General features: G+C 42.0%; 1 protein-coding gene across 2 annotated transcripts; it reads left to right on the forward strand.

Annotated features, from left to right (window-relative positions):
• On the forward strand, window positions 1–25,853 carry SNAP23 (synaptosome associated protein 23). Of its 2 annotated transcripts, none has more exons than XM_054972754.1 (8): window positions 1–149; window positions 11,746–11,854; window positions 18,618–18,659; window positions 19,848–19,896; window positions 21,278–21,395; window positions 23,489–23,638; window positions 23,933–24,077; window positions 24,325–25,853. In XM_054972754.1, exons 2-8 carry the CDS (start codon window positions 11,798–11,800, stop codon window positions 24,388–24,390), a joined length of 627 nt encoding a protein of 208 aa, XP_054828729.1. In that variant the 5' UTR covers window positions 1–149; window positions 11,746–11,797; the 3' UTR covers window positions 24,391–25,853. The 2 variants fall into 2 exon arrangements, with proteins under 2 accessions (XP_054828729.1, XP_054828730.1); XM_054972755.1 differs by lacking the exon at window positions 1–149 and adding an exon at window positions 324–370.
• The last annotated feature ends 1,239 nt before the right edge of the window (window positions 25,854–27,092 follow it).

Consider the following 27,092-nt stretch of genomic DNA (forward strand, 5'->3'; position numbering starts at 1 on the left):
CTGGGTTGGTGGCTGAAGAAAACTGAAGGGAAAACGTTGCCGGAAACTGGCCAGGGTGGCGGTGTCCGGTCAAAGGGGATCCGAAGGCTGAGCGATTTGTGGGGGAAAGGGCTGAACTGTGGTGTTTGTGTGCGGAAGGTGTGCGACGGGTGAGTCGCCGAAGGGAAGGAAGGGCCAACTGAGTGCTGGGAGATCCGGGGTGGTGGTGAGGGAAGTGGAGGGCTTTGGCGGTGGGGTGAGGCGGAGCGCGGGGGGAAGCGCCCGAGTGGGGCTGCTCTGAGGGGGCGGCTGGGCGGGGTCTGAGTGCCAGGCAGGCTCAAGGAGACGGGGAAGAGGAGGCGCCGCGTTCTTCTTCATCTCAGGAAGTAAGGTGAGCCTCGCCAGCTCGGGCTACAAGGATATCTGGTTTGGCATCCTGTTTCCGACGGAGGCCTCCCAGATGTTTCCAGCAAGCGCTCAAGGCTGGCGTACAGGAATGCTGCGGAGGGGATATAAACCCCGTCAGAGCAGCCATTCATGCCGTTCCAGATCTGCTTTTACACGAGGAAGATGGTGATTCTGGCATTGTAAGGGAGATATACTGGATTCTTATTGTTTTGTGATTTTTCCACGGCGGAGATATGGGTATAGAACAAGGGGAAAGGAGTTTTGCCGTCTTCGCAGTTTTGTTCAAAATGAAGTGGCTAAATGTAAAACTTGATCACAGTAGAGTGGGTCTTCATCCAGTGACTGCCTTTTCCAGTTGTTTTATTTATGGGTAAGGGGCTCACACATTGCTGTTTTTGTAGACTAGGTACATGAAAGAACCGCACTTCTGTGATCGTTCATGTAAGAAATGCTTGGTGTATAGATTTAAATTATTGGGGTGGGAGGGTGTGCTCTGGTTCTAGAGGATGCCCTTTTTTGAGGTCCTTCTCTTTGGCTGTGACTTTTTTAAGGGAATTATTTATTTATTTATTTTCGATTTATACCCAGTCCTCCCCACAAATGGGCTCAGGGCAGCTAACAACATTAAAAATACATTAAAATCACAAAAACATAAAATAAACAATAATTTTTTAAAAATCATTAAAATAGTCCAGGAGCAGGCTATTTAGACAAATATTGGGAATCCGTATACGGGCATAGCAGATGGCCAAGGGCAGCCCCAGAAGAATTACACTAGTAATAAATCCCAGGATAAGAATTATTCTGACCATATCCTTGAAATACTTTATTGTCTTAAAAATGATAGCTTTAACTTCCTAAAGATTAAATCACAATTCAGCTATTATTGCATCAGCTCTAATCATGAAGTCAAACAATCATTTCTTTAAATATATCTGGAGCACAAAACCCGTCAGGAAGCAGTTGAGCCTTTGGATGACCAAACAATGAAAGGAATGGTAAAGGAAGATGAAGAGATGGCAGAGAAGCTTAATGAGTTCTTTGCATCTGTGTTCACTGTGCGAAGTGTGGGGCATGTACCCATGCCACAGCCACAATTCTCAGGAAGGGATAATGAAGATCTTAGTCAAATTGAGGTGATAAGACATTAAGCTCTAGAACTATTGGGGAAATTAAAAACTAATCATTTTCCAGGGCCTAATGGCAGAGAGCCAAGTGTTCTTAGGGAACTCGAATGTGACATTGTTGATCTACTAACCAGTATATCTACCTTGTCAGTAAAATCAGCCACTATAGTAGAAGACTGAATAATTTGTATATTAAAGAATTTGTACACTACATTTCCATGTGTTCAAGGTTTTAAATGTTACATCAATTCTTAAAAAGGGGCCCAGAGGGGAAACAGAAAATTCCAGGCAAGTTTGCCTAACATCCATCCCAGGCGAACTTAGTAGAAAATGTAATCAAAGATACAATTATTAGCCACATAGAAGGAACAAAGCCTGCCAAGGGGAAATCAGCATGGCTTCTGCAAAGGGAATTCCCATCTCACCAACCTTTTGGAGTTCTTTGAAAAAGTGAACAAACTTGTAGATAATGGTGACCTGGTAGACATTAAATGCTTGGACAGTCAAAGGACTTTTGACAAGATACCTCACCAAAGACTCCTGAGTAATCTTAGCAGTCATGGGATATGGATTAAAATTGATTAAATGACAGGAAGCAAAGAGTAGGAATAAAATAGTTGTCTCATTGGGCCTGTGCTATTTAATTTGTTCATAAATGATCTGGAAGGGGTGTGTGAACAGTGTAATGGACAAGTTTGCAAAATACACAACCTTATTCAGGATGGTGAAAGCCAAGGGTGACCATGAAGAGCTCCTGGAGGATCTCCACAAATTGAGTAAGTGGGCAACAGTGTGGCAAATGGTCAAGGAAAGTAAGTGTAAGGTGATGCCCATGGAAATAAAAAACCCAATTCATACTAACAAGTTTATACTAGTAACTAGTGACCAAGCCCATTTTTAAAATAATGGAGCTAAAAACCCCTCCTGTGCTCTTCAGTGGGTCGTTTTCAGACAATTTGGGGTGCAGGAATGCTGCTGGGGTGGCGTGACGGGCACTAGAGTGCTCCTGCACTCTATAGCAGGCTAATTTTGGCCCCAAATGGGCCTGATACAGCCTCGAATGGGCTGAAATGGCCCGCTGCAGAGTGCAGAAGCACACCAGGGCCCAATATGCTGCCCTGGCCTGCTTGTGGGCGCCAGCATGCCGGGCCTTACCGCTGCTGCGGCTCCTGCTGCAGGGACTTGGGAGGGTTGCACTGGTGCGCCAGGTCTCACTATAGCTTCTGTGGCTGCAGCAGCACAACCTTCCTAAGGTCCCAAGGAGGCTGCTGCAGCAATGAAAAAGGACAATGCAGAGGTGCGGCCCACCCAGCTGCTGCGCCGGGCCTTCCCGGGCCTCCAGAAGGTCTGAGGTGTCAAACCTTCCTATCACTGGGCCAAGCCTTCCCAGGCCTCTAGAGGCCCTAAGGAGGCAGTGGGAAGGCAAACAGTGTTGCCGCTGATTCAATTCTTATCCCAGGGAAAAAGTGAGTTGTCAGCAACATGGTTTGCCTTTTATGTCTTAGAATGAGGTCTGAACTTGTTGTGATTGAGAGGAGAAAAGATCTTGGAATTGTAGTAGCTCCAGTGTGCCAAAGCAGTGAATAGGCAAACTCTATGTTGGGGATTATTAGGAAATGGATTGAAAATAAAACATTGAATATTATAATGCCCCTATATAGGTCAATAGTGTAACTTCATTTGGAATACTTTATGTAGTTTTTGTCACTGTATCTCTTAAAGGACATTGCAGAGCTGGAAAAAAGTACAGAAGAGCGCAGCTAAGATGATTAAGGGGTTGGGGCACCTTTACTATGAGGAAAGGCTGAACAGTCTTGGCCTTTTCAAATAGAGACAATTAAGAGAGGGACATGATAGAAGTTTATAAAATTACACACAGGTAGAAAGAGCGAACAGACAGAACTTTTTCTTCGTCTTCCAAAATACTAGAACTCAAGGCATCCAGTGAAGTTAATGGGTGATACATTCAGGATGGACAAAAAGAAATACTTCTTTACTCTTATCCAAACACCCAACACGCCCTGGCTTTCTATCCACCATTTGCCAAAGGTATACCATCTCGGATGACCTGTTAGGGGTCTCAGTCAACAACCTCCCACTGACTTGAGTGGATCTACAAGTCAGATGCAGTGATGGATCAGCTATCAATATTAAAATCTAAGGCAGCTCCTTGGTATAAACTAATCAAATTTGACCATTTAAGATCTCCCTACCTAGCCAGTATTTCTCATTATAACCTCAGAGTCTTTCACTGCTCTGCACTTTCAGATGATGCAAACAGCTCTTTTGGCGGCGTTATTCTCACATCCCTATGGAACATCGCACCTGCATTTGTAGATTACCTACAGTGGAGAACCTTTCCCGCTACCTACTTTATTGTCCATTATATAGTGTACCCAGAGCTAAATTCTTGGCCAGAATCCTATCAGTCACAAACACATACTCTGAAATTGAGAAGATTGTGTTTTTGTTATCTGACATTGATAATCATGTTTCCTATAGACACATTATATGTCTACAATGTAAGAGTTCTTTTTCTCAGTATTCCCCCAAATTTCTCAATTTTTCCATTGGAAAAAAAGTCCAAAGCCTTTTTGATGCTGTTCTTTTTGAGTATAAAAAACCTTTAGGGACCTTAGAAAACATTTTACTTGTGGTAAAAGAAAATATCTTGGTTGTCTTTTTTAATGGTCCCTCAAATTTTCTATCAGAATTTTTAAAACAATATCCTTGGGGAGGGTCCTCTCTAATTTTTCCAGGTTTTTTTCCTGGTCTTCACATCTCTACACTCAGTTGTGACTCCCAAAAAGCTGCTCCTGTGTCATAAACATATGATTTTGATCATATGTACCCTAGTTATACATATATATTCTAATAAAATTTGTACAACCTTTTATGTAGTTTGTTGGCAAAGTTACAAAAAACTCAGATATGAGAGTAGTTGGAAAAGATAGATTAATAATTCTTTAATTGCTAGACTGGACCACTTATCTGTTAATGTATCTTTTAAACATCCTATAAAAATTTGTACAGGAGCACAATAACATCATATTTGGCCCTAGCAAGATACTGCATGATTAAAAATGTGTACAATCAGCTAAATCTCAAACCAATCACATGTTTGTATTGTGACATATAAAAGATCTTATAGATAGCAAATGTCATTTAGTATAAACAGATGTCATTAAGATAAGAAAATTTTGGTGAAAGAAATCATGAAAAGATATAGGTGAGAAATGTATATATGTCTGTATGACAATGGAAATTCCAATGCATTTCATAATAGAATTAAGTATGATCTGATTTTAAATCATTCGTAGCTTTAATTGAGAAATGTTAAGAGATTTACTTTTTATTGCATTAATATGTTCATCAGTTATTGGATTCATTTTAATAAGCGTTTTTATTTTAGTTTCTTGCTTAATTAAAAAGATTAGAGTTTATTTTAATAAATATTAAACTTTAAAGAAAATATGTATGTATCTTGATAGGAAAGAGTGAAACAGGAAGAATCCTTTTACAAGTTATGTACACTGAGAAGCAGTTTTTCTAAAGAGAAAAATCTGTTTTCAGACCTCATCTGAAGCTAAAAGCTTACCTAGAATCAGTCAGTTATACTTAAAGATTCTTCTAAGCAGGAGTTTGACATGGTGCAAATGGCTGCAGTTGGGAAAAAAACAAACAAACAGGAATGCTCTCAAACAGGATTGTTTTCCTCCCAGACGCAGAGCTTTTTTCATTCCAGATATCAATATGCATATGAATGAACACTCAGGGCTTCAATAGCAAAGTCCCTGTTAATATTGTTTTGGGATGGCTTGTTCAAATATTTCTGTTCCTCCATTCTCTAAGGATTCAGGTTGTCTTGTATGGCAGTACCAGGTGGCAAAAAAGTCAAAGTAACATCATTCTGCTACTACAAAATTCTAGGCTGCCACTCTTGTCCACAGTTCGGTATGCTCTGTGCCTCCCAAGAAGGCTCTCCGAAGTAAAGTTTTACATGCTGTACAAAAAATTCAGTGATACCTTCTGTACCTCTGCAGGCAGGCAATTCAGGAACATTGGAGTGGTTACTGGAAATGCTCTTCCTTGAGATGACATAGAATGCACTAGCCTGAGAGGAAGTATAATAAGGAGGCAGTTGTATACGAAGTGGAGTTGTTATAAGTGAAGTTATAAGTTGTATAAGAAGTGGAGTTGGCACATGAGAGTGTAATGGGGACCTAGAAGCAAATAGGTAATCAGTGCAGAAAGGGGCCCTTTAAAGTTTCCCCGAAGCTTCCCGAAGCAACCAGAATGTTTCGGGGAAGCTTTGATTTGGGATTTCCGAATCAGGGCCACCATGCTGGCCCCGATTCGGGAATCCCGAATCTTTACAAATATGGTCCGATTCGGGTATTTTATCCAAATCGGAAACCCGAAGTGCACACTCCTACTCCTGATCTCTTTATTTGATCTGTTAAAAAAACACTGGACTTCATCCAGTAATGATGATCAGTTACTGCCAACAGCTTTGTCTTTGTTTATTGCTTCAGTAATGATCAGCATCAGGGTTTTCTTGCACTAGTGTTAGTGCAGTTTGATTTTCCTAAGCAAGAAAAAGTTATTTGTGCATATGTACATGAATACCATAGCATGCAGTCACTTATACAAAGTATTATGTTGTCCTTTGGTGTTGATATGCTCTAAATATTAGATGTGAATTGCGGAGGGGTTTCCGGTTGTAGCAGTGATGTTTCAAAAGTTACATTGTTTTACTAGCCTGTTTTCAAACTGCCAGAAAAAAAATCCATGATTGTTATTGCATCATGTGCAGGAAACTGATAAGTGATGGGAAAAATGCTGAGTTAATATCTTTGTTTTTAATTTTGTTAGCCAGTGACAAGTAATATGGAGTGTGTGAATATGGGGGGGAGAATTCAGCTAGAGGATAGTACTAGAGGTTGTCATGAGTATGAGTATTGCTTAGTAATGTTATGACTGGTTTTCTATTTTCTGAAATACAAAGATGTTGTAATGCAAAAGTTTAAGCAGTTTAATGATGAAGTTTAAGCAGCTGCAAGATAGCTTATGTGTGCTTCTTATGTTTTAGACCAGTATATAACTGGAGTACGTGAAAGTATATATGCAGGAAACTATTTGCTTTATATAGATGGAAGTTGTCTACATTTGTCTTTTAAAAATATATAATGTTTCAGTAGTAGTTGGGTCTTTGAAATCTGGTGCATTTAATCTGGACTCTAATCTGGAGAACCAGGTTTGATTCCCCACTCCTCCACTTGAAGCCAGCTGGGTGACCTTGGGCAAGTCACAGGTCTCTGGAGCTCTCTCAGCCCCACCCACCTCACAGGGTGTTTTGTTGTGGGGATAATAGTGACATACTTTGTAAACCGCTCTGAGTGGGCATTAAGTTGTCCTGAAGGGCGGTATATAAATCGAATGTTATTATTAGGTTATTATTATATGAATATCTAAGCATTGTGTGTTTCTAGGTGAGTTTATAGATTTAGGGAAGGGCTTGGCTTTCTGAGCAGTGTTGGTAGTGTAATACAATGTTATTGTGTAACAGGAATTGAGATGCTGGAAGAATTTCACAAACTTGTTTCTCATAATTTTGAATCTAAGTAAACCTGGGTGTTTTACATTTATGTCCCCAAAACTGTGTTGACTTAGTTCACTTATTACAGTATTGTAATTGGAATGTTTGCCTTTCCTCCACCATGGATACACATTCTGCAGTCAAATATTTGTGAGACCCAAACATTAGGCCTTTCTGCTTTCAGTAGATAGAATTGAGGAAGTTTTCATGCATTGTTTCATGTGGGAGGAAATCAAGTTTGTCCACAGTTGCAAGGAGACTTCTTCTTTTAAGGAGTTTCAGATAGAAGAAACCCACAAGACTGTTGTCTTCAAGGATCCAGCAATGCATATAGAACAGAATAGAATAAAAGTAGTGGTCCAAGATTCTCCCCGCCCACCCCCTCCCCATTCCTGTGGGATGCTCTTCCTTCCATTGTTTTCCTTGATTACCTACTTCATTTATTCCCTGTCCTATCCTTTCCTGAACCTTCTCCATCCTTTACTCTTCTAGCCTGTCTTTGACATCAAAGCAGAGGATTGTTGCCAGCATTGATTTTCTATTCAAATCTAAATAAATAATTCACATATTGTTAGAAAAATTTAAATAGCAAAAGAAGTCAAATATACCATGTAAAAGCCTGGACCATGGATACACACTATTCTTTAAATAGTGGTCTGGGTCCAGAGATGAACTTGGACAAAGAAATTCAGTCAAGCTTTATAGCAAAGTTGGTGCTATCTAGTAATAAAGCCTTCACAGTTAAGGATAATATATGTTCAGACATATATCAGGCCTTGGTCTCCTTCCTTCCTTCTTCTAGAAAGCAGCCCTAAAATGTAGGAGCCAGGTTTATTTTTTGAGCCTTCAAAGTTTCTGATGTTAATAACCAGCTTTCCAAGTTATTGCTAGTAGTCTATCTTTTCTCTTTTAAAAATTCCTCATGTTCCATTCACCTTCAAAGAAGGCCTCATTCCCTTCTGCATGAGAAACATAGAGGAATCTGTTTGTTTTAAATTAGTGTCTGTCACCAGTTCTTTTTTATAAAAACAAGATTTTAAAAAAATCTTTGAATAACAACAACAACAACATTTGATTTATATACCGCCCTTCAGGACAACTTAATGCCCTCTCAGAGCGGTTTACAAAGTATGTTATTATTTTTTTTTCCCACAAAATCCCTTAGCTGATCTTCTGAATTTATCTTGTAAGCTTGATCTTTATAATTAAACCAAATTCCTTTCGGAAATAGCCATTTATACTTTATCCCTCGTTCCCTCAAGAGAGCTGCCAGCCTTTTGTACTTAAATCTTCTTTTCCGAACTAAAAATGGAACGTCCTTCAGTATCTTGACTTTATTTCCCAGAAAGTCCAAGTCCGCATTATATGAGTTATATAGGATAGTGTCCCGGACCCTCCTAGATGAAAACTCAATAAAAATCTCGCGAGGCAGCTGCCGCTTCATTGCATATTTTGAAGAAGCCCGACGGACTTCCAAAATGGCGCTTTTTACTTCTTCTTTAGTTGCCCTCGCGGGTGTCGCCAATAGTTCCGAGGCAAGATCCCTTAAATCCTCGTTTTCCTCCTCTTTAACATTCTGGAGACGCAAAATGGTCTGTGTTCGCTCCACTTGCAGCCCGATCAGCTGGTTTTCCACCAACTTTAGCTCCTTGTTCGTTGCTCTCATGAGTGACGCATTTTCCCGAGCAGACTTCTCTGCCCCCCCCCCTGCTACTTCCTTGATGGCTTTCACATCGCTCTCAATTAAGCCCACCCTTTGATCTGTTTCATTCAACTTGTCAACAAAGGGTTTTATGGCTTCGATAACCAACCTTTTCACCAAATCCTCGAGCGACTCCCCTCTTCCCTGCAGGGCAGCTGAAACTGACTTGCCCAAGGCAGGACTCTGCTTTTTCGCTGCCATTTTAGGGGGGGGACCGCCAACCTTCCGAAACTCAGCGAGGGGGAAGAAATCTGAGTCTTCTTAACTTCAGATCCCACCACTCCTTCACATGTGCTTGTAATAACAGAAGGGATTCGCTTACTTACAGGCTTCCGCCTAGTCCTGTTCTTTGCTGTTTTCCGTGGCCCGGCAGCACACAAGGTGCCGCGCACGTCTGCCGGCCTCCATGGGGACAAACGGGCAATTTACCCCCTGCTCGATTTCCAGGGGGCTCTTCCCGCCGCGTCCCAGACCCAGACTCCCTCCCTGGGAGTCCTGAGGGCTAACCTTTGCAGATCAGCCGCCCGGTCAGGCTGCTCGGCCGCTTCCTCTCGGACCTGCTGAGAGGAGCGTCCGACATGGCCGCGAAAACGAAACCGAATCTACAAAGTATGTTATTATTGATGGTTGTTGTGGGTTTTCCGGGCTGTATTGCCGTGGTCTTGGCATTGTAGTTCCTGACGTTTCGCCAGCAGCTGTGGCTGGCATCTTCAGAGGTGTAGCACCAAAAGACAGATCTCTCAGTGTCACAGTGTTATTATTATCCCCACAACAAAACACCCTGTGAGGTGGGTGGGTCTGAGAGAGCTAGAAGCTGTGACTGACGCAAGGTCACCCAGCTGGTTTCAAGTGGAGGAGTGAGGAATCAAACCTGGTTCTCCAGATTAGAGTCCCGCGCTCTTAACCACTACACCAAACTGGCATGATTAATTTACCCAATTAATCATGGACACCATATAAATTGATTTTTAACATTGCAGTCCACTTTGAAAACTGGTGATGATGGAGAGCGCTGTCAAGTCATAGCTGATGGGATTTTCTAGACAAGAGACTAACAGTTAAAATCAAACAACTGCCTTCTAGCTTTTCCAAGCCTGGAGAGGAAAAAAGATGAACTTGTAGATGTGTTCCCCTGATGAGCAGCACAAGTTCTAATATTTCTAATTAAGGAATAGGGAGAATTCAGGCAGGAAAAATGTGACTTTAGAGATGATGTTAGTTAACCCTACTGAGCTGGGCTTTCAGCAGGAATTCAAACCAGTCCCAATTGAGTCAGTCTGGACTAAGAAACACTTGGTAGGAAATGCTTGTCAGGATTGTTAATCCAGTACAGTCCTTTTGTGTGTAAGAGTACTTTCATTAATGTAATGAGAGGTCCTAATTAATACTTTAGATCCTTGATACTGAGAGGGGCTTGTCTTCTCCCTGGTTTGATTCTTTCTTCAACAATCCTACTTCATGAGGTGTGTTTCCACTTCGGTTAGTCTACGTTCTGTTGAGGTGTTAATGGTCAGAAGTTTTGTTTCTTGGCATCATGTGATTAACAGATAGAAGCTGATCTCATATCCTCATGATTGAGGAGGCAAAGATGCCGACAAAAATGGAAGCTTGATAGCAGCAGTAGAGCTGTTGGTTAGTTGATGATTTTTTTTTTAAGTTATTGCCTTGGACTCGCCAGTTTCTTCTCCTAATCTGTTCTGGGAGTTGGTGAGTAGGCTGCATCACTGTGCACAGCACTGGCTGCTTCATAATAAGGGAGATTGCCTAATATATACCCCCCCCATTGTGTGTTGCACTTGTTCAGGATAAGCTCATAGTGTGCTGTTGCAGTTGCTTTCTTCTCTTGAGCAAGGGAACCATATGGTGGTGACAGCTATGCTAGACAGGGACAGGTGAGCATATGTTGACATGGGTGCTTCACAGTTTCTCTGGCATTTGCGTGAATTGATTTCAGGACTCTTTTGGTATGGCTTTCTCATATACAGTTCAGAGATGCTCTAGTACTTGCTGGTTCAGCTCAGAGCCAAGCTACAAGTGACGCCTGACACAGGTTGGACACTTGTCAGCTTCCCTCAAGTGTTGATGGGAAATGTAGGCATCCTGGACTTGAAGCTGTAATGGAGAGCCAAGCTGTAAAACCAGGACGCCTACATTTCCCATCAAAACTTGAGGTAAGCTGACAAGTGTCCAACCTGTGTAAGGCATCACTTGTAGCTTGGCTCTCAGTCCTGCTCACCCATTGCAAGCAGGGAGCAAGCAGCTCAAACTTACTGACCAGGTTACTTTTTGCACACAGTCATGTGCAGCACTCTTGAAGCCCCCACCCATCACCCCCACCTCATGTTACACTACCAGTTGTTTAAATGAAGAATAAGTACAGTCATATAGAAAAAATACTTTAAAAGTTTTGTCGTTTAATTGTTTACCTGTTTCTGTCTGATCAACATTAATGGCCTTCAGACTTTCTGAGTCTGTAGCAGTTCACACATGTATCTTTTTGCACAGCATAATAGAAGTTGTAGTTTTCTACCACTCCAGTGTCATAAAAACATTGTTCACAGTAATTTTTAAAAATATGTCTTGCATGTGAACATATTCAGACAAGAACAAGTAAAAAAAGTATCTTGATTGGTGATAAATTACTCTGCACAATCCCTGTCTCATGCAGGAGTTTTCTTCTGTTTTGTGCTTGAATTGAGCAACAGCTCACTAGTTATTGCAACCATGAGAGAAGCAGTGTGTTTGCAGAGTTTTCAGCATGTCTAATACAATTTTTTCTGTCCAGGATTGTTCTTGTATTTAGAACTTGTATACTTCTGAAAATCAATCTGCTTATAAGTAATATGGCACTTCTTTCTATTTCTAACAATGCTTTTGTCCTGTTTGAATTCAATGAAGTTTTAGTTACTGTAAATAATTGTTTGTTACAGGAGAAATCCCATTGTTTGTGAACAATCAGATACTGGAAAATAAGTGCTCATCATGGCTGAGTTGTCATCTGAAGAAATTCAACTGAGGGCCCATCAGGTTACAGATGAAGTAAGTAGTTCCTAACCTATTGTTTTCCCTATGCTTCTATGGTGGGAAATAGGCCTCTGATCAAGAAAAGAAAATGAGAATGCTCAAAGCTTACTTGTCTCCAAAATGGCTTTTTAGAGTATTGAGCGGGGAGCTTTTCCTTAAATGGTCAAACATTTAACTTACCATGTTAAACATTATTTACTTATTAGCAATATTTATGGATAATAACAATAATTAACATGTTCACTGTCCGTCTTCTGTGCAGCCCCATATGGGGACTGCGCCTGCGCAGGCCTACCGACCGGATTTTTCTTTTCTAGCCAACGTCCACTAGGGGGCGCCCGTACGCACCAATGCGCCTGCGCGGCTTTTCCCGCCCAAGCGACATTGGGCGACGTCGCCCCCTTCCCCCCAGTTTCTTCTTTGCCGCCGACTGGTGAAGATCTAGCTGTCCGCTGCGAGAAGAAACGCCATTTTGTGAGAGAGATCGTTCGTTTTTTCTGTCAAGTATGTCTGAGAAGTCGCTGTTTAAGCACTGTTCGACCTGTTCGACAAAAATGACGAGAACGGATGGCCATTCCGTTTGCCTTGAGTGCTTGGGTGAAGGACACGTCGTTGAGAGATGTGAGCATTGTCAACGGTTCACGCCTAAGGCCAGGGCTGAGAGGGCGAACAGGTTGAATGCCCTGCTTTGGAGGAGGGCTATGCGGGCGTCGGGAGCCCCTGATACTCCTGGGGGGCCACCGCCAGTTAGTGGGACGGCCGAAACCCTTTCGGTGGTCGGACAATCCGTTCGTAGCTCCGCTTCCACCTCTCGCTCCCGCTCGCCAGATCGGCCCCGACAAGCTCCGACTCCAACCTCGGATCCGAAAGACGCTTCGGGCTCCACTTCGGATCATAAACATCAGACCCCAAAGTCGGATCCGACTCGGAAGCGACGACACCGTTCCAAGTCCCCGACGAGGTCGGAACCGCCCTCCACACCAGCTCCAAAGGTGCAGAGGACTTCATCGGATCCGAACATTCCGGCCGGATCGGCTCCTAAGCCGTCGGATCCGACATCGGAATCGACGCCGTCGGCTTCAAAGCCTACAGAATCGGCTCGCCTTAGCCTCAGTCCGAAGACTACTGCTAGGTCGGAACCAAAGGCTTCGGATCTGTTGCCTACTCTGGTATCGCCGGATCCGATGGACCGGAGTCGAAGCGCCGACCAGGGCTTAGCCTCCAAAGGCGAGAAGAAGGCAAAAAAGAAGTCGAAGCACAGACAATCGACTTCCATCCAAACTGATGAGGTGCTCTGGGAGAAGCCCACAACTCCTTCACCGCACCTGTCGTCTCCGTCGTACCATTCCTCTGCTGATGACGGTGACCTGCCCGACGCTCCACCTCGTGTGGCCCATAAGTGGTCTGCTGGTGACTATGCTGGTAGAGAGAATCTACCTTATCACTTGCCCAGGAGTGGATATGACAGGGAAGGCTCCCTCTATGCAAGGTCTCACAGATCCTATTCTCCATCCTTTGGCAGAGAGTATTGGGGTGACACTCGGAGTGAGTTCTCCCACTATGGCTCTCCCGGGCATGCTTCGCCCTACCGGCATCCTGAGCCTTACCAAGGTCCAGTCCCTAGCCCTCCGTCTGACCCGTCACCTGATGACATCATTATTGGGACTGGTCATATTTAACCGTCGGAAGACTACCGGCTCTATACTGAGCAAATGATCCGAATGGCCCATTCTTTGGACATTGAGATTTCGGCTGTAGATCCGAAACCAAAAGATAAGATTCTGCAGTATGTCCAGTCTGGGAATCCTCCAACCATTGCATTCCTGTTCACTGAAGGTTTGGTGGAAATCATTACCACAATCTGTAACAAACCGGCTTCCGTTTACCCGACATCTCGTAAACTAGAAGCTCTGTATAAGACAAGAGATGACGTCTGTACGTATCTCTTTGCACATCCACCGCCTTCTTCCCTCATTACTGAGGAGATGCAGACCCGTCAATGCCAAGGGTCCTATGCTGTACCCATCGACAAAGAGAGCAGAAAGCTGGATTCGTTGGGTAAGAAATTATACTCGTCTGCTGCCCTGACGCTCAAAATCTCTAACTACTCGGCCATCATGGGTGCCTATCAAATTTTCCTATGGAATAGGATGGCGGTCTTCATGGAAAAGCTTCCGGCAGACCAGAAAGTGTTGGCGAAGGTAGTGCTTGATGAGGCCCTGCGACTGTCACGACAACAGATAAATGCTGGCCGTGACACGGTTGACACATCTGCAAGGGCATTGGCATCTTCAATCATGCTTCGCACGACTGCATTACCTGTCGACATACGAAACAAAGTGGAGAATCTACCCTTTGAGGGTCAATCTCTGTTTTCATCGAAAACGGATGAATACCTGTTGCAAAAACATAAAGACCGACTAACAGCCCGTTCCTACGGTATTCTCCCAACCAGGCCGTTCACCGAGAATCGATTCCATTATCGTTCTTCGCAGGGCTATCGTGGTCGGCAGCAGAGATATCAACCGTATCCACGTTATGGGTCCTACAGGCAATTCCAGCCGCCTGCAAGCTCTTTTCAGCGCCGGAGGCCTAACTACCGCCCACGTCGTGGTCAACAAGCCCACGATGCCAAAGAGTCAGCAACTCAACCTAAACAGTTCTGACTAGAATTTGAACAATCTGTCGTGTTTGTAAACAGATTGGCTCAGTTTGCCTCAGCATTGGCAGAGTTTACCTCTGATAGTTGGGTTCTTAACATTGTTACAGTTGGCTATAAAATTCAGTTTGATGTTTACCCAGTGTTGTCTCTTCCTGACCACGCAGTACAATCCTCTTCTGATAAGTTGCAGACTGAAGTTGTAGCACTTCTGGAGAAGGGAGCCGTACAGGAGGTACTCCCTCAGGACCCCCTCTTGGGTTTTTATTCTAGGATGTTCCTTGTAGATAAAAAGGATGGAGTTGTACGACCCATTTTAGACCTGAGAGAATTGAATAAATTCGTTCTCGTTAAACGGTTCAGGATGCTTACCTTGAATACAGTCCTCCAGTTAATGCCTGAGGACATGTGGTTCGCTGTCCTGGATCTCAGGGACGCATACTTCCATATTGCCATCCATCCTAGTCATAAGAAATACCTTAGGTTCCTTTGCAACAATAAGGCCTACCATTATCAGGTACTCCCTTTTGGATTATCAACAGCCCCCCAGGTTTTTTCTAAATGTATGGCTGTTGTAGTGGCATACTTGAGGGAACAAGGCTGTACCATCTATCCCTATCTTGATGATTGGCTTTTGGCAGCGCCCTTTGCTGACGCACTCCTGGTCCAAATTAATAAGGTGATGCTTACTTGCTCCCGGTTAGGACTTTTGGTTAACCTCAAAAAATCTAACCTTACCCCGTCCAGGAGAATACTGTTTATCGGTATGGAACTGGATGGCAATGTAAATAGGGGTTTTCTGCCCAGGGAACGTGCACTAAAGATTGGCAGGATGGTGAATCTCTTTTCGAGATGTAGGTTCCAGTCGGTAATGGCTATCCAGAGACTGCTTGGCCTTATGGCCTCTTCTACGGTAGTTACCCCTATGGCCCGGTTGCACATGCGACCTCTCCAGCTGTGGTTCCTATCTGTTCATGATTTTGAACACGAATCTCAGACCAAGCGATACTCCATCCCTAGAGGGATTCTCCGTGCCTTACGATGGTGGCTTAATGAGACTAATCTCCTTGGGGGTATTGCATTTGGGTCCATCCAAACCGAGATCACAATCTCGACTGATGCCTCCACGATAGGATGGGGAGCCCAGTGTGGAGCCCTTAGGGCACATGGGGTTTGGTCAGAGCAGGAAAGGGAAAATCACATTAACCTGCTAGAATTGAGAGCGGTCCGTTATGCCCTTATCGCATTTGCAGACACGCTGCAGCAGAAGTCCGTTCAGGTACTCACAGACAATTGCACCACAATGTTCTACCTGAACAAGCAAGGAGGCACTACCTCCAAGGCCCTCTGCGACGAGGCCGTTCGGATTTGGGAATGGGCCATGGACAGAGGCGTGTTCATTCATACGGTCCATATTCCTGGCACCACCAACGTCATCGCAGACAAACTGAGTCGTATGCAGTCCGACAATTACGAATGGACCATAGCAGACAGCTACCTGAACACCATCTTTTTGGACTGGGGGTTCCCAGACATAGACCTCTTTGCATCGGAGGACAACAAGAAGGCCCCACATTTTTGCTCCAGGGGAGGTCTAGGTCACCACTCCCTCGGGGACGCGTTCCAGATACGCTGGACAGGGCACCTGTTTTATGCCTTCCCTCCGTTCCCACTGTTGTCTCGAATCATCAGCAAAATTCAGAGGGATGGGCCTCACATAATTCTAGTAGCGCCCTTTTGGCCCAGACAGGCTTGGTTCCAACATGTCATGCAGCTTTCACAGGGGTCATATTATCGGTTCACTCTGAACCCGGACCTTCTGTCTGACAACGGGGTTTGGTATCACGACCTACCCAAACTGAGCCTCACTGCTTGGCACATTCTGGTTCGGAAGGAATGTCTGACAGAGTAGCTGAGATTTTGCTGAATGCACGTAGGGACACTACTCACAGGTCATACTCTGCTAAATGGAAGCGATTTGAAGCCTGGGCTAATGACAAAGGAGTGAATGTTTGGGATTGCCATCTATCATCTGTGTTTGAGTTCCTCCTGTCTCTAAAGGACGGGGGACTTCCTAATTCCTCTATTAAAGTGTATTTGGCGGCCATTTCAGCCTTCCACCCTAAGATAGATGGGAAAACAGTTTTCTCCCACAGCTTGTCGAAATCTTTTTTAAAGGGGTTGTATAACATGTTTCCACAAGTCAAGGAAATTGTTCCTCAATGGTCGCTGCAAGTAGTATTGGCGGGGCTTATGAAATCGCCCTTCGAATCGCTGGCTACTTGTGAATTAAAATGGTTGTTCTGTAAAGTGGCTTTCTTGATCGCCATTACATCTGCCCGCAGAATTAGCAAGTTGGCGGCCCTTAGGTGGGATCCTCCCTTTTTGAAGGTCCATCAGAATAAAGTAGTTCTGAGACCTGATCTTTGTTGTAGACCCAAAGTCTCCACTCAATTTCATACCTCACAAGACATTGTCCTGCCTATCTTTTTTCCTGACCCTTCTAATAACTCTGAAAGGGCCTTGCATTCCTTGGATGTGAGAAGGGCCATTTTACCTTCAACGTAGCTCACAGTTTAGATGTACCAAACAACTATTCGTGTGCTATTATGGGCCCAGGAAGGGAAAAGCTGCTACAGCTCAATCAATTTCTCGCTGGGTTACTCAAACTGTTAGGGCTTGCTACTCACATGCTAAGTTACCTTGCCCTTTGGAAGTAAAAGCTCATTCCACTAGGGCGCAAGCTGCCTCTATGGCCTTCCTTAGGGGAGTGCCCTTGCAAGATATCTGCAGGGCTGCAATGTGGTCGTCTTCTGACACGTTTGCTAAACATTATGCTCTAGATGTGTGGGAAAGGAAAGAGGCTGCTGTTGGTCAAGCAGTACTTCAGTCTCTTTTTCAATGAGAACACATGCCCGCCTCCTGGGTAAGTGGCTTGTGAGTCTCCCATGTGGGGCTGCACAGAAGACAGACAGTGAAAACAGAGTTGCGCTTACCGTAACTACGGTTCATTGACGTCTTCTGTGCAGACACACAACCCTCCCTCCTCCCCCGCTGTGTTCTTCCAGGTAATGTGAAGGCATGCGGCGGCAAAGGAGAAACTGAGGGGAAGGGGGCGACGTCACCCAATGTCGCTCGGGCGGGAAAAGCCGCGCAGGCGAATTGGTGTGTACGGGCGCCCCCTACTGGACGTTGGCTAGAAAAGAAAAATCCGGTCGGCAGGCCTGCGCAGGCGCAGTCCCCATGTGTGTCTGCACAGAAGACGTCAATGAACAGTAGTTACGGTAAGCGCAACTCTGTTTTATACATGTTATAAAGGACCTGAATAAAACAGTTAATTAACTATGAAGGACTAATAACAACAATAACCAGAGGTGTTCACAGTAGGCATGCTTGGATCATTGTGTGTTTATGTAATTGCATCACTGAGAGTCAGTGATGTGATTACATAGCAGCTAGAGTGATTGACTAGTATCTAGATGACTCCTCACTGTCATAGAAGCTCGCTGAGTGACCTTGGACCAGTCACACACTCTTAGCCTAAAATACCTCACAGGATTTTTGTGAGGGGAAAATGGATGAGAGTTGTAAGCATTATTGGTTCCCCATTGGGGAAAAAGGCAGTGTATACATAAAATAATTAAGCTTTTTTTTATATATAAAAATTTTTATTGGATTAGATTATATAATCATAAAATACAAACATTCCCCCTTTATTACTATCTGTTTCTAACCCCCTCCATTTCCTCCCCCCTTTTATTTGACTTCCAACAGTTTTCCAACCCTTTAACTATCTTATTGCTTACTTACATAATACCTCATGTAATCTATTAAACATACACTTAAAATAATTAAGCTTTTGATGAAAAAAATTAAAATTCTCTAGATTTGTCTACTTAATAAACCGGAATGGAGCTGTATTTCAGAGGCCTTCATTCAAAATCTAAGCAGCAAATCTACAAGAGAATACTGTTTTAAGAATATTGTTAACTAACTTGTGAAAGAGTTGTATTCTTCTGGGTATGTACCCCATGTCATGAAGTTGCATGAAAAAATAGTGTAATAGCTAAATGTCTGCTATCTAAATATGCATGCTTAAACATTTTGTTTTGTTTTTAGTCTTTGGAAAGCACAAGGAGGATTCTTGGCATGGCCATTGAGGTAATATTTATGAAATTTAAAAGAATTAATGCCTTCATTTTCTACAGGTAAAATTGCACATATATCCAGTAGTCGAGAGACGAATTTGCAAACTGCTGCCCTTTATTACCATTGACCTATAAGGCCCTGTGCGGACTGGGACCAGCATATTTACGGGACCGTCTGTCCCCATATATTCCCCGGAAGACACTCCGATCAGGGGACAAACAGCTGTTGGTGGTCCCTGGCCCCAAGGAGGCCCGCCTAGCTTCGACTAGAGCCAGGGCCATTTCGGTCCTGGCTCCCACCTGGTGGAATGCTCTGTCTGCTGAAATCAGGGCCTGGCAGGACCTACTATCTTTTTGCCAGGCCTGTGAAACAGAGTTGTTCTGCCAGGCATATGGCTGAGGCTGGGCCTCCGCCGGCCTGAAAAACAGGGGTGTATAAATCTTAACCCTCCCTGTAAAGGCTGTCCACCATCCTGTTTTAAATGTGTTGTTTTTAATGTACATGAATTTTTAAATTGTATTTTTAATATGTTGTTATCCTCCCTGAGCCCGCTTGCGGGGAGGGCGGAATAGAAGTCTGAAATAAATAAATAGCACATACTACTTTTTGCAACCTGAAAGGTAAAAAAAATTAAATAAAAACACAAATTTTGTTGCAAGTATGTGTGCATTGATAATCTTACATAGTCACAGTAAGACGAGCAGCACATTGGATTTAGAGTTGAACCTGACAACATTGAAAGCATTGAATCATCAGTAGTGTACTATCGTATCAATAGCCTATTAATTGTGGACAAAAGTAGTAACATTTAAACAAACCATATCCTTGAGAATATGTTATATGAACAGGCGGTATTACCCAATAATGTATAGTTGTATTAAAAATCTTTATACTACATATTTTGAGTAAATAAAGCCTTGTCTTAAAAAGTATTTCACTCTTGAGAAGACACTTCATAGGAGTCTTACTCCTTGTACAAGCCAAAAAAATGGGCAAACCACCTTTTGGTGTTCACGTTTCTTTTCTCCTGCTAGCCTACATAATAAAGCTCTGGCTCACAAAATCCTATGTTCATGATTAATGTGTTTTCTCTAAAATGCCACTACACTTTTCTAATTGTAATTCAAACAGTTGATTATATTTTGCAGCGTACCTGATGATTTTGTATTTCTTGTATACAATTTTTGTCTTCCTAAATAGTCCCAAGATACAGGAATCAAAACCATCACCATGCTAGACGAACAAGGGGGTGAGTTGCACATTGGCAATGGTCTGGTATGATGGCAAGGCTATCTTTTGTATTAATCTGCTGTGTGGGTATTTTTCTGTCTGTAATAAGATTGTGGTCATATGATTTATGTGGTTCAGAATCAGGCAGAGAGAACATTCACAACTACAGCTTTGGTTTTTATAAAATTTCTGATGCAGCACATGAACACACGTGAAGCTGCCTTATACTGAATCAGACCTTTGGTCTCTGGCATTGGCTCTCCAGAGTCTTAAGCAGTGGTTTTTCACATCACCTGCCACCTGATATTTTTAACTGGAAATACCAGGGATTGAACCTGGGACCTTCTGTATGCCAAGCAGTAACAATGAGCCACAGCCCCTCTCCTTCCATAACTTGTATTTTGGAGGAAAGTTATTTAAACTAGAGGTGGAGCAACATGCTTGTATTCAGTCGACACAGCGTTTTTGTTAAGCTGCATTCTTCTTGCAGTTTCAAGAATCTGTCAAACACATTCATATACTGAACTTAGCTGCTCAATAAATTGCTGGCTATCTTCAAGAATACATACATTTAGGCTGAGATCCAAATTGCTTCCTGGGCTCATGAAAATAACTAGGCCTAGGCTAGCCCGATGGAAGGAGAGAAGAATGATGTAAACAGCTTTTGAGTTTCCGGTAGGGAGAAATGCAAGGCATAAATGAAGTAAACAAACAGACAATTGATGTTGAATAAATGACATCCATGCCATGTTGGAAACTACTTTTTAAAACACAATCCCATACAGCATGAGGAAGTGGGGCTCCTTTTTAAGGAAAAAACAAATCTGAATCCTCTTCAGGCTCATAGAACTAGTCTCACAGTTGTTCTTATCCTAAACTTAATCTCATATCCAAAGTCGAACATACATGTTTTCTGCAAGTAACCAAACTTTTTAAAAATGCAATGTAAAAATGCAGATGAGTATTCTCGTCTTTCAAATATTTTCCAAATCCTTGTGCTTGATAAGTTGATAAGGGGATGGATCCTGTCTAGTAGTAGCAGAGCAGAGCTAGATAAAAGGTCACTTTCCCACCTCCTGTGGTGTGCCTTAAGTCATGTCCTTGGGGATCAGTGAACTCTTGGGAACAGCATTGGGGACAGAGTAGGAGTCTGCAGTAGTAGGGAAATTGACAAAAATTTCCCTCCTCCGAAGTCCTCCTGCCAGTGGAAAAGGAGTATAGAATGCAAGCTGTTGAGCATACCAGGTTTATCAGCAATCTACATTCCGTTCCATATGCAATATTTTTATGATAATTAAGTTTTAGAAGATTTTGAACAAAAAGTTCATAAATAATGTGCTGGTATCTTTAGTGTTCAAAGTTTCTGAACTTTTTTTTGTTTTGTTTAATACTTTCCACAGAGCAGCTAAACCGTATAGAAGAAGGCATGGACCAGATAAATAAAGACATGAGAGAAGCTGAGAAGAACTTGACAGAACTCAACAAGTGTTGTGGCCTTTGTGTCTGTCCTTGCAATAGGTCAGTTAAAGGCAGATGGAGTTCCAAGACAGATTCTCAAAGAAAACTAGCCCATTGCAGAAACATTCAGAGACTGGAAGGTTTTTGCTGGAGTGCTTTAGAATTTTCCCTTCTGTGGTGTTGGGGAGATTCTAAAACTCAGGTGGTACCAATTTCTTGAATGTGGGTAAGGGAAAAGGAACAAAATAATAATGCAGTTTATGTGGCCTTTTAAATTACTCCTCTTAGTTGTTTTGAGAACATATTGATCAGTATATATTTTTAAAATGTCACTTATAATTCCTATGTGTAGATTTTTTTTCAGTTGGATGATCAGAAGCAAGAAACCTAACTTGCATGAGCTTTGAGAGTTTAGGGGAAGCATGATACGCCGAATAAGTTTCTCTTCTTCTTCCTCCTCCTATCATATTCTTCCTTGTTCCTATGAAAAGTACTTACCTTGTGTCAGGGTTTTTCTGATGGTTCTAAATATGTTCATTCAAATTCATGTGCTTGAGAAAGATGTTTGGAGCTTTGGAAATCAAGAAAATAGCAATGAGGGTGACTGGAGGCAGAGGAGAAGAAACAGTACAGATTTGGAGAGGGAAAGAATTTTTCAGTGCCCAGAGCTACATCATGGTATAACTTTCTCCTAATTGTAAATTCTGGGATACTGTTAACATACGTGGGGACTGTAATATCTGTAAAATCTTTCTCTTCTCCCTTACTCTGGGGTTATTTGAAGCTACTTCTTTTCTAATCATAGAACTAATCCCAGCTGTACTTTTGAAATAACTGTTTTTGCTAACGGCTGTTATCTGTTTGCTGGTCTTGCTGTTCACTCTCTTGTTCTCTCTCTTCCCTAACCATCCCACTTTTCCTTACTTACTAAAATGAAGATTTAACACCAGAGATTGGATTCGGTTAACTGGGCAAAGTGGACTTTAGGAAAAGGTCAATCTTATGAAGCAGCCTCTGTTGTTTATCAGCCATCTGAAGGTGATGTTCTAAGTGGATGCATGTTTGCATGCGCATGCGTTCTTAACATGCAAGCAGTCGTGTCATGGTTTGTAATTGTATGTATCTGTGATGTAGTGTCAAACTATTAATTCTGACTTCATATTTGATTTGAATAAACACTGTAATTTCTAGGATACTACTAGTAGTTCATGTTTGGCATTCTAAATCTATTGAAAATAGTGGTTTAGATACGGTTTGAAAATGCTGGAGAAATATTTTTGAAAGGTGACACTAAAATACAGTGAAGACTTGTCAGTCCAATTTTGCTTATATTTGGAATCAAAAGTTCATTTGTATTTGAAAATCTCATATTGTGTTTATTTTCTGTACAGTTGTATGATTTCAGCAATGGCTGTTTCATATGCTCATGCAAAATGTTGGCCCAGTGATAATAGAATTGGAAATCCTACTGAGATTTCATTTTGAGCTTTGAACATCACCACTAATGAGTACTCTTAAACACTAAATAGCTTTCATTCCTTTGTATCATATAGTTTGGTTCAGGTTGCAGTTCACCTAAGCTTCAATGCAGTCAACTTTGGAAGCAATAATAAACAAGCTGTAAAAAATTGAGCTCAGATATTAAACAATAATGGCCTTGAATGTAAACATAGCATTTGAACTTCATAAAAATAGAACCTCGAGCCTACTCTTGTGTAGAATCAACAGTGTGGTGTAGTGGTTGGACCAAGAGCTGGGAGATCCTGGTTTGAATCCCCATTTTGCCATAGAAGCTTGCTTGGCGACCTGGGCCTGTTGCACACACTCAACCTAACCTGCCTCACAGGATTGTTGTTGGATAAAATGAAGGAGAGGAGAATGAAGTAAGCTGCTTTGGGTCCCCAGTGGGGAGAAAGGTGGGGTATAACTATAGTAAAAATCAATAATATAGAATCATGCTGCTTAGGGCTGGATGTTATTTAATTGATTGAATACAGCAGTTATTTGAAAACATGTTAGGAAGTTTTACTAGTCAAGATGAAAGCCAAGATTGACTACAGCTCCCGGATTCTTTGGCAAACCTGAGTCAGTTAAAGATCTACTGTTATTCTTGATGTATTTGGTGTAATACGTGTGTGTGTTTTTTCTTGTAGAACAAGGAACTTTGAGTCTAGTAAGTCTTATAAGACAACTTGGGGTGATAGCGTTGAAAATTCAGATCATGTGGTATCTAAACAACCGGCACGTGTAGTAGATTATCAGCAGCAGAACTCAGGAGGACCATCTGGAGGTTACATTGCACGGTAAAATGCTTTTATTTCCTTTCCACTTTTAAAGAGAGGAAGGGGTGCTTCTTATTCTGCATCAATGATGGCTGCATTTAAAAAGCTTGAGGAGAAATTCTGTATAACCCATGCAAAAATGAACCTTCTAGAAATTCTCCAGTATGTAAAATCACTTTCTGGTTAGATTTTTACACCAGCATTTCAGAGACAACCCGGTTTCTGGGAATGACGACTAACATTATGATATATGTTGCATGTAGAAGAAAAGAGTTCTGATTTCTCAAAACAGGTTTCCTCTGATATTTTCAACAGGATAACAAATGATGCCAGAGAGGATGAGATGGAAGAAAACCTAACTCAAGTGGGAAACATCTTGGGGAATCTGAAACATATGGCTATGGATATGGGAAATGAGATTGATTCACAAAACAAACAGATAGACCGGATAAATGAGAAGGTAAGAACCAAATCACTTTGCCTTTATTGCCTACCTTAGTGAACATAGTCCTAAAGTGGCCAATTTAACAAGTCCACGAGATGGTAAGATCACTGTTGACTACCATGTTTAATGTCTGGTAGGTGGCCTTTGTCCTATATCCTGAGTTAACTCCTGTCTTGGGCCAGTTCTTGAAGAAAGTGTCTTGAATTGTTTTAATTTCCATCCTTGTTTACTAGAACTCTTCCATGGTATTTTTTTGTTCCAGGCTGAAACCAACAAAGACCGTATTGAGCAAGCCAATGTAAAAGCCAAAAAACTCATTGACAACTAGAAGCCTGATGCCAATTCTTTATCCAATTGAAACAATTTCCTCAATTTCCAAAGAAGAGAGGTAGCAGAATTCTAAAGGAACAATGAAGCAGGAACTGCATCATAAACCGTTTTGGTTGCACGTGTATAGGCTTGGTTTGAGAATCTGAGAAAGCAGCACAACAGAAAATGGGCTTTCATGCTCTTTTGGTATATTCTCAGGGCTTCATTTTCATTGAGTCTTTTCATGGTTCCTTCTCCTTTCATTTCCTTTGTTTCCTCCCTTCATAATTGGATGGTAACAACTGAACAAAAAAGCTGAAGAAAATGTGCTTCACAGGATTTAATTACCTCAATGCTGCATGTCATTGCCAAAAGGGTGAATTGGTGATTTTCATAAACTGTGTGTCTTAAATTTATAGTTTTAGAAGTTGCTTCATTTCTTTATCAAGCCTTACATGATACGAAGAGATCGAGGAAACTTTATCTTGTACCAGTTGAAACATGTGGTTTAGTGGCTGCTACTTTGGGTAATGGGGCTCTAAAACACAAGATTGTTGACCAGTAAGTTGTAAAATAGAGGGGAAAACAACGCTATCAGTGAATAAGCCATAGCCATCTTCAGCCCTGAATGCTAAGGAGACATTATGTTATATTTTTGGCAAGCCTATATCATTTGTATATGCATTAGGGTCTATTCTCCATTTCCACACTGGCTGATGGTGTTTGATAGCACCATCCTTTCAGAGAAGTTTTACAGCAGTTTGAGGAACTGAGTGGGCACTGGGCAGACAGCACTTGAGCTTGTATCCCTGTGAGGGCACATTATTATGTACCACGGGAAGATTGCAAGCAGAGCACTTCAAGGGAAAGGCCTTGACACAATGTGTGACTTAATTTGAAATAAAGTTGCTTAGCTTTCATCATTAACATTTTGTATTTTCCTTTACATCAAATTTCCTGGAAAAATGGCCTTGGTATAAGCATTTTTTGTATCGTATAAAAAAATAAATCAAAGTTTAGTAAAACTTTTTTCCAGAGCTTAAAGCTGAATGAAAACTGTTTTCTGATTTGTTTCCTAAAGAAATGGCCACTTCCCTTCAGTTTACACATTATATCAAGTGTGCAGAACCTTCTTCTGGAGAACAGTGTCTTGGTATCTTGCTAAAAATCATTTGTGTAATTTCTAGGAACGCATCAGAAGCTGGGCACAGCTCAGATTCCAATGCAGGTTAAAACACTGGTGATTATAGTGAGTTATCTGCTGCTGTTTGGGGTGAGACTGAGTTGTAAATTGTTCTGAGTATTCACCAAATGATTAGTCTGTGTATGTAAGAAAGATTTTCTTTGGGAAACTGGCATACTGTAGAATATAGCTGTCTCATACCTTCTAGCTGGAACCATTTGTTTGTTTGAGTCTTGAGCTGTATTGAAGTACATGTGTTTAAAGTCAGTGCTGAAATAAAGCTTTATAGCTTTCTCTTGCTTGTATGAGACTGGATCTATTAATGGATATCAGACATCCTGGCTTATTGTAATTCAGTCCTGTGCAAGCTATTACCCACCATGCTTGAATGTAATTTATCAGCCATGTGTGGTTTGCTTGGCACACAGCTACTTGTTTTTGCAATCTCAGGCAGGTAACACCACCAGGACTCCTGGGGGCCTGCCATGCATGGCTCATGGTAGACTATGCTGAATTTTGGCTTCAAGTCAGCATATAAAGCATTTCCATTTCATGATTAAGGTGCTTGATCTAGCTTTTGAGTAATACATGAGAATTATGATCTATCTGAAGGGTTTAATTTAAAACATCATAAATTCTCAGGCTTGCCCAAGAAAGCTTTAGTTCACTCATGTAATTAAGAATTAGCAAATAGCATGGGCTCCTCTCCTCCCCCCTCCCCTTGCAAAAGAAATGGGCTTTATGCTTTCTCACTTACACTGAACAAATATTGTGCAAGAAAATCATAAACGGTTCATATTGGCTTGAATCTACTAGAGAATTTCCACATGACTGAGGTTGAGTTTCCAATACCCCTTTGCCATAGTAGACTTCCGACTCTCCTCATGATGTTCCTAGGGGTCCTCTGTCCCCAAGAAGCAGTGTTTCAGGAGGGATAGGCTACAGTGAAGGGAGAGGTCACATTCTATAGGTGGAAAAATTCCTCTTCGGAGGCGTTTAAAAAAGTTTGGCTTTCTGTAGTTATAATTTTTCTTTAAATAGTGAATGGCTATCCTATTTGTTTGCCTTCCTGGAAAACAATTCTAACTGAGCCATAATGTCTCTGTAATGACAAAGCTCAGTTTTAAAGTAGTAAACTATCAAAGGAAAGAAGGCCTACTTTATACAGTCCATGAAGATAAGTTTCAGGTAGGTGGTCATATTGGGCTGATGTAGAACAGTAGAATTTGAAGAAGGGAGATTTAACTCTCAAAAGCATATACCCTGAAAATCTTTTTGGTTTCTAAAGGGCCACTGGATTGAAATTCTGCAGCTTTATACCTCACTCTTTAATTTTAGTATTTACCATATTGTATGCCATTATTTCTCAATTTCCTCCAATTTTGCCAGTTCTTGAAACAAAAAAACCCTTTAAAGCTCCATCACACATGTTGCTTTTGACTTAATCTGAGACTAGGCCTACAGTCACTTACATTCTAAGTAAACGTTGTTGCCTAGCACACATTCCTGCACTGAGAATTCTTTGGAAGCCATGTATA

Source organism: Eublepharis macularius, chromosome 2, assembly GCF_028583425.1.
Source record: "Eublepharis macularius isolate TG4126 chromosome 2, MPM_Emac_v1.0, whole genome shotgun sequence".
Taxonomy (NCBI): Eukaryota; Metazoa; Chordata; class Lepidosauria; order Squamata; family Eublepharidae; genus Eublepharis; species Eublepharis macularius.

Coding starts and splice junctions, on each gene's coding strand:
- SNAP23 (XM_054972754.1), top strand. CDS start 11,798: ATGGCTGAGTTGTCATCTGAAGAAATTCAACTGAGGGCCCATCAGGTT. Junction 11,855..18,617: donor CCCATCAGGTTACAGATGAA/GTAAGTAGTTCC, acceptor TTTTGTTTTTAG/TCTTTGGAAAGCACAAGGAG. Junction 18,660..19,847: donor TTCTTGGCATGGCCATTGAG/GTAATATTTATG, acceptor CTTCCTAAATAG/TCCCAAGATACAGGAATCAA.